We start from the raw sequence: 7,983 nt of genomic DNA, 5'->3' as shown, positions 1-7,983 counted from the left end.
TCCAGGGATGGTGAATCCACCACTCCCCGGGCAGCCCTGTGTCTCTCCCAGAGTGTCCTTACAGGGATGTGCTGCTGCCTGTCAGACAGGTCTCATCACGTTACCCTCGTGGGAGGAGGATCATCCCCGTCATCTCCAGCCACCCCAAGCTTTTGTGCTGCATTTTAGCGACACTGGTGTTTATTGACACTAGTTTTCCAAGCTGTGTATTTATATGTGTTTTTCTTTCTCTAGGTATCATTTCACAGCTGACTTGATTTGAACATGGCTTTGATCAGCCAAAAAAGTCTCCAGTTTTGTTCATCCAGCACACCAGTAAGCAGGTCCATCTTGGCCACCTTAAGCAAAAGGTTGAGCTTGGTCAGTGAGCAGCGCCAGGTCCAGAACTGTAGCTCGGTAGCCATGAGGATGCTGCGTGTCAAAGAGAGGTCTCAGTATATGTTTTGTAGAAAAAAACATGTACAGCTGCGGCTGCAGTCCCTTCCTGCTAATGAAACTGTGCATCTTTGTGGGGATAATGAGAACTGTACTAAACCTAACCACCCGTGGATGGACGAACAATTATTTTTCAAGAAGTTGAACAACCTCTGTACGTCAGAAGAGATTTTTTACTTTCTCCGCTCTCTAAAAGTCATGTCGGACACTATGGCATCGGCGGCTCTGCAGAGGATTTCTGAAGTTGAGGTGGACAACAGTGGCCTGAAAGACCCCGAAGGAGTGCTGGAGAATGATGTTTTCAGAGCGCTGTGCTTCCAGTTTGAGTTTGAGTGCCCCAGGCTGTCGAACACTGGGCTGCTGAGCGCGCTGCAGGCTTTGACAAGGCTGCGTGTGGACCCTCAGAGCTCACTGATAGGGAGCTTGCTCTCAGAGAGTGAGGAACGGCTCCGAAGGGGACAGCTGGACACTGACAGTCTGTGTGCTCTTGCAGAGAGCTTGCTCGAGTTGGAAGGCCCAAGTTGTGTGACACTGCAACAAATTGTGAACCAGCTGCAAGAAAAGGACATTGAGAAGTGGAGTCCCATGGAAATAGTGATGGTTTATAAGATACTGCAGGTGGCTGTCGGGGAAGGGAAGCAGTACCAGAACTTGCTGAACAGGCTGAACGTTGTCACTTTATCCATAGTTTCCCAGCTAAGCCCAAACTTTGCAAGCATAATCCTGAATTCACTGATGGTTCTTGATCAGACTCAGGCAGTTTCCTTAGTCAACGCACTGTATAAACATTCTGTGAAGCATATTCCATATTTCACAGATGATGAACTCGTGAATGTGCTGGAAGCCCTCCTGTACTTTGGACATCATGACCAGATTTTTACAGAGGCACTGGAAACACACATCCCCAAGTCCATCTTTGCCATGCATCCTCAAACAGTCAGCAAAGTCATGGAGTATTGCTGCAAAAAGATGATCCTATCAAAGCCCATCTTTGATGCGGTGGCAGAAGGTTTCATTTCTGATGCTGACAGATTTACCACTGAGCAGATTGCTGGGTATATTATACCATTTGGAACTCTTAACTATCTGCCTCCGAGTGCTCCTTCCTTGTTTAGGAAGCTTGAAAGTGTACTGCACACTCACCTTAGTCGCTTTCAGCCTCACACCTTGCTGAACCTGCTGCACTCGTGTGTCCTAATTCAACGTTACCCCCTAAATTTTCTGCCAAAAATATTTAGTCCCTATTTTCTGCAAAAGCTTCAAGGTAAGGAGCAGTGTTTCACTTGTGATGGTTCACATTTCTTTCTGTTATGTGATATGTCTCTTGTCAAGCACACATTTTTTATCACTTTAATCTCAAATCAACAATGACCTGGTCTAAGCGAGTGGAGAATAGTGAACAGGAGGCCCAAGAATGTTGCTTCCTTGTCACAGTTGCAGGCGTCTTTCATGTTATGTTGTTTAAATGAGTTTGAAAATTGCACTGTGCAATCTTAAACAGAGTCTTCAATTCCCTTAAATAATTCATTTCAGGTAATCCTTCTCCTTTTCTAAGAAATAGTGTCCTTCTCCTTTTCCCCATGTTTGTCCTTTGTCCCGTACAGGCTGCTAGGACATCCCCCATGTGAAAGCCTGTTCTTGGCTCTAATTGTTGCATATTCCAATGCTTTTGGACACAAACCTCTTATGAACAACACAAGATTTAAAGTAACTCTGTATCAGATAGTAAAGAATTTTTAGTGCCATTGTTAGATGTAAGCTATGCCAGAAAGGTAAGTGACTCCTTAAGATCTCAGCTGAGATTGCTCTGTTAATAAAACTGAGGTCAAGTCTCCAAAGTGATTAGAAATTTTGGTCACTTACTTTTTCAACAACATGAAATACCTTAAAGGGTTGATTTTTACAAAGCAGACAAATCTACAGAAATTATTTAGTATTATCCACTGCTTGCAAATTAAAAAATTTAAAAGGAGTGAAACAATTTGATCCTGGGATTATAACTTGGGAAGAAGAGGTTATAGGAAGGGAATATTTGTCCAAGACCTAAACTCAAACTTAACTCTTCTCTATAGAATGTCCTGCATCTCTCAGATCCTCACTTTTTTGTGAAAGAATACGACAGTTTTAACTAAGATCTTGCTAGTCGTGTATTTTTAATGTTGAAATTTTTGTAAATTATTTCCTTGCTTTTCTAACACTGATCCTCCTGTTCATTCAAACGATTATCAAGAATTGTAACAAACAAGTAGCTTCTCTGCACATATAACTGAATGGGCTTTCCTAACTTCTGCATGATGGCTTGTGTAAAGAGACTTGCGTGGAGGTACACTTGAAAGCCTGAATGTTGTTGTTTCAGCTCAGCCTCCTGGTTTGAACAGAGTTGTTACCTCCCAGCTAACTCAGCTCTTTCTGACTGTCACCCTGGAGTGCCCATCTTATGAGGTACAGTACATGTGAAACCAAAAGTGATGTTAACAGGAGGTTATAAGGTCATCAGGGCCCTGTTTATAATTAGTTGAGGACTGTCTTTCCCATAGAAATACCAGAATTGGACAAAACAGCTTTTTTTCTCCTTGATGAAAAAATATGAAGCATTTCTACCTGATTGATTGACTTGATATATTTGTATGTTTGACAGAACTGACTAGTTCTAAGTTAAAGTGCTTTTTTCTTTGTGTTTTTAAATACTTTTCCAACAACTGTTTCTTTTTTATGTTTGGCTTGTGAAGTTGTGGAGCACAAAAGAGGTCGGGCACACCTTGATGTTGGCCTGACTGCAGAGGAATGGAAACAGTTGTGCATTTCTCATGAGCATATGATGTCCAGCATGAAAGCATGGAAGCTTGCCAAGGATGTTCTGGTGGTTGATTGGGAGCTTTTATCATACCTCGGGCTGTAGGTGTCTCAATAGACATGGCTTTGGCATGCACAGGATACATTTTGCTACATTTGATATGTACATTTGATACGAGGTAAGTGCAAAAGTGTTATCTCCCTTTTCTTTTGTTCTGTTTGGTTTTCTGTCATTATGTAGGGTCCAAAACTTCCTCCAAAGTATCAAGGAAAGGCCTTTCCCACACCTCACAGTTCTCTTGATGTTCACCTCCATAAAAGGGTGAAGACTGGATTAATTTATTTACTGAAAAAAAGAATATATTTTGCATCAAAGGTATCAACACCATATTTCTATACAGTTGGTAAGTAACATTTCTATAGATTAATAGCTAAATGTGTGCTTACGCTGCCAAAATTTTAAATCATTTTGTGGGCATTCTAAATGCTGCAAATACAGAAAAAGTAAATTGGAATACAAAACCTTGTAGCAGGCCTGAAATGGGGAAACATGGGAACTTTGAGTAAATCCATTTTTTTAAGTCAGAAGAGAGAAAAGAACTGCAGTGTTACTTGGAATTTACTGCAAAATAGCTTCTAGCTCTTGTATTCTGTATTTTTACTATCAGCTCCTTATCCTTTAAACAATTTTGCATAATGTAAAGCAAAATGAGGCACTGCCACTTGCCTGATCTCCCTGCTTTAGTGGTGAGTAGAGAAAGAGAGAACTGCTCAACTGGGCTTCTCTCCCTTCAGTAAGAGCTATTGACTATATATAATCAGTGGGGCTTTGTGTGCTGAAAGAGAGGAGTGAGCAGAACAGTGTGTTTGGTGCAGCAGGGAAGGAAACAGAGAAGGTAACAATGAAGAAAGATGTGTGCTCAGGAGGTCTTGGATACCATGGACATGAGAGGGATTTTCAAAAAAATAAGAGAGAGGGATGATTCCAGAATTACTCTGCATTTCAGCTTCCACGTGGGTGTTGAAGTTGGCAGGGTTTGGGTCCAAAACTCTGTTTGCAAATTGACATGGTCTATAAAGTTAGGAACTAGTGAGAAAAAAATAAAGGGTGAGGCAGAGAGAGATTGTCTCGCCCCAAAGCCCTCAGAATTCCAGGGGCCCTACCCAGCCCAGCCAAGTGCCATTTAACTACATAATGGGTTTTAGTGGGCTTGGAATACTACTTTGCTGGTTAGCATTATGAAAGGCTGAAGTGTCGCAAATCAGTCACTCATTTGTGTTAACTCTCTGCACATAATTTGCAAGCCTCTGTGATTCAGAAAAAAGGAATCGTGGTAGTATTTTAGTTGTTTTATAAAACAATGAACTGGGAGAGGATGAGACTCGAACAGATTGTTATATGAAATGAGTTGTAATGCAATTTCTCTTTTTCATCTATACCAGATATTGAGATTAAGTTAGACGAAGGAGGTTTTGTGTTGCCTGCGACCCAATGTGAAGAGGTGCACAGACGGTAGGAGAATAAACTGCTTAAATGTTGGTTAACACTGACAAAGAACATCCAGGGTGGCACACTAGCAAAATTTAACCTATTTGGAGTTTCACCATTGACTTCAACAAAACTCAGATTTCATACTGAAACCACTGACAAAAGGGCAAAATTAACAATCTGTGCTTTTTGCTTGTTGTTTTGCCACCTGACTAGACAGTGTCAGACAATTAGTCTCTTTACCCCATGACAGTCACGATCAAGTGATCCTAATTTGGCTTAATGTATTTTGATCTTCTGTAATTCATCTTCAAATTAAAACTAAATTCTAATCCAGTGTATTTGCATAGATTTGACACAGTTTTAGCCAGTTTGAGTTCACAAATTTACTTCTGTAAAGAATCCTGTATAATGAGAGTATTTGCTACAGATGCTGGTTTTTTAATTGACAAATGTACAGGTGTTTAAAAGACATGTTAAGCAAGGGTTGTTTCGAGAAACCTTTGAGCAACTTTTTAACAGTAGATATACAAATTTTGGTGTAAGTTGATGGGAATTTTATCACTAAGGGGAAAAAATATAGTTAATAATCCATGATGCTGCCAAGAATACATATGAGTTTAACTTGAAGTTAAGTTTAAGCTAAATTTTTTTAACTCTAATGGATTTAACAGGTAAACTAGTAAGTTGAATAAATTTAGATGCTGAAATGTTTTCAAGCTGAGACAAGTATTTTGTGTGCTTTTCCTTCTAAAAGAATCAAAACGGCTTACTAATAGTAGCATCAAAAATATCAAAGTCTTATTAACTTGTATGGTAATTTTTGTTCAGAGCAAATATAAAAGCTTTTCAGATCAGTTCCGCTAAGCTTCAGGCTGTCACCTCCCACCCTTAAACTGAGTGATTTAAATTGTCCTGAACTAGGTAACTCCCATGCCACAAAATCTGATTCTAGGAGGTATAAGGAAGAAGGGAGGTGTTGTCTCATGTTTCTTAGGAACTGCAGAAGTTGTGGTGATTAAAATAACTAATTTCTATTTTTATATACCATACTTACGTTTGATTTTAGAATTGCCCTCTGTGTTGATGGTCAAAATAGATTTTGTGCTAATAGCCACAATCTGCTGGGAGAAGAAGCTATTAAACAGAGACATCTTCAGTTACTTGGTTATGAAGTTGTGCAGGTAAAGTCCAAAGACCATGATTTGCTTTTGCTCTGGCTAACAAAACAAGTAAAGAACTATTTTACAATGCTTAGAACTGTAGTTTCAATTCATTCCTAAGGCAGATGTAGTCTTGTCCTTTCTATATTCTGTTCTCTCTGCCTTTTGGAGGGTGTACAGAAATTCCTTTTTCTTCATTGGATCAATTATTGTATTTTTGTCTGTGATTTCTGCCAAACAGTGGCTGCTTGAAATGTACTTCTCTACGGTGATTAAGATTCAAATCTTGACTTGAAGGAAAATGTTGTATAAGAGTGCAATAGGACTGGCATTTTTACTTAAATACTCTTCAGAAAGGTTTGAATTTGGAGTTTAAAAAGAAGACTTTAATAAAAGGAAGCTGCTTTGTATTGTAAATAATATTTTCACAACAGAGTATATCTTTTATTTAACCTGTTGAATTAATAGGAGTGTTTTTATGTTTAAACATCCTTTGGATGAAAACTGTTAATGTTTAGTTTTATTTTTTTCCATTTATAATCACTCATTACATAAGCCTAACTTCATAATATTTAACTAAGTTTAAAGTGTAATGGATATCACTCTTTGTTTTAATCATAGTCTCTATTCAGATGGTTTACAGATCAGTAATACACTTAGGATTAAATGTTTAAATTTAAATCAGAAAAATATTTGCTGTGTAATTTTGTGTCTGCTTGATGAACATCAGTCTTACCCAGTTGTCTATTAAAAGGTATTTCCAGCAAACGTTTTTGTTTTGTTTCCAGATTCCATTTTTTGAGGTACAGAATCTCCAGAATTGCAGAAAGATGGCAGAATATCTACACAAAAAAATTTTTCCTCATACATATGGACTCTGCAACTGACACTGAAGAATATCACTGAACCACATGTCAACCTCCTATACTGCCAAGTGTAAATACTGTGCATGGAAGAAGAATTCTGTTTTCTAAATAACTCCACTTCAGATAATTTGAGCCTCTGAATGCAAAACCTTCCAATATTTGGAAAAATTGATGTATAAAAAGTAATAAAGAGCATCATATTTTCTTAAGTTTTGTGTCAATATTTATTCTAAGTTGACAGATGTAAGTGCCAGACAGTCAGTGCTGCCTTTCCCAGGTATTTTCACTGGTTCTAGTTCACAACTGGACAGACACATGTGACTATCCAAGGATTCTGGCCAGTCTGAATGTGCAGAATATGCCATGCTACCTACTAGTCAGGGCTTTTGTTGACAGTCTAAGAAGAAATTGCACAATTTACTTATAGCTGTTTGTGTAATTTCCCAAGTGTTTCATAAAACAAATCTGCAGTAGTTACAACAGCACTATTGGCTTATTGCTCTTATTTAAGAGCTGTAGAGTGCTGTTCAGTAAATAGCAATGCCTGGCAGAAAATGAGATGTGCTTTACTCTGTAAAGTGACAGCTGCCACAGGGTAATGGACTTGCACAGCTGTCTCTGTGGGGCCACCCAATGTTCTGGGTATATTCTCTTTGTAGTTTCATCTTTGGTGGCAGTTTTAGCTAAACTTCTAAACGGGGTCACATGTGTACTCTGGAGTGCCTTCAGTTTACAGAAACTCTGTGCTCTGAAGCTCAGAAGAGCTATGTGCTATGGCACTCCTTTTTATGTATGAGTAGGAATTCTGGAACTGAGAACCAGAACCAGCACCCACTTCAGCCAGAACGAGCATGCCCTAACTGGGGTGAATGTGTTGCTTTGCAGATGGATGAAAGGAAAACAAGATAGCCTTAGTTCTGGTCATATAATGCATACTTGATGAACTGCCATGTAAAACACATTTTCAGGTTAGCTTGTGCATCCTCTCCTGGATGCAATTACTATTTATGAGTAGCAAAGCAGAATTCCTAGCATCACCCCGTTTGATTTTAACTGTTACATTTTGATACAAAAGTGTAACTTTTACATCATTGAAGTTCTGTATATTTTACCAACAGATGCAGAACATGGCCATTTTTTCCTTCCAAGGCTACTGTTATTAATTGGTGAGTTACAGGTGTCTGTCAATTGTCCCAACAATCCCTAGAGATTATTGGATGCAAAACCCAGATGCAAA

General features: G+C 38.9%; 1 protein-coding gene across 1 annotated transcript; it reads left to right on the top strand.

The window, feature by feature from the left end:
- Positions 1-264: 264 nt before the first annotated feature.
- On the top strand, positions 265-6,767 carry FASTKD3 (FAST kinase domains 3). The gene is made up of 6 exons (XM_009083465.1): positions 265-1,699; positions 2,792-2,877; positions 3,470-3,632; positions 4,672-4,741; positions 5,787-5,901; positions 6,669-6,767. Exons 1-6 carry the CDS (start codon positions 265-267, stop codon positions 6,765-6,767), a joined length of 1,968 nt encoding a protein of 655 aa, XP_009081713.1.
- Positions 6,768-7,983: the final 1,216 nt, after the last annotated feature.

Source organism: Acanthisitta chloris, unplaced genomic scaffold, assembly GCF_000695815.1.
Source record: "Acanthisitta chloris isolate BGI_N310 unplaced genomic scaffold, ASM69581v1 scaffold9781, whole genome shotgun sequence".
Lineage (NCBI taxonomy): Eukaryota > Metazoa > Chordata > Aves > Passeriformes > Acanthisittidae > Acanthisitta > Acanthisitta chloris.
Note: the sequence above shows the minus strand (reverse complement) of the source record. Positions and strands in the feature narration are given on the sequence as shown.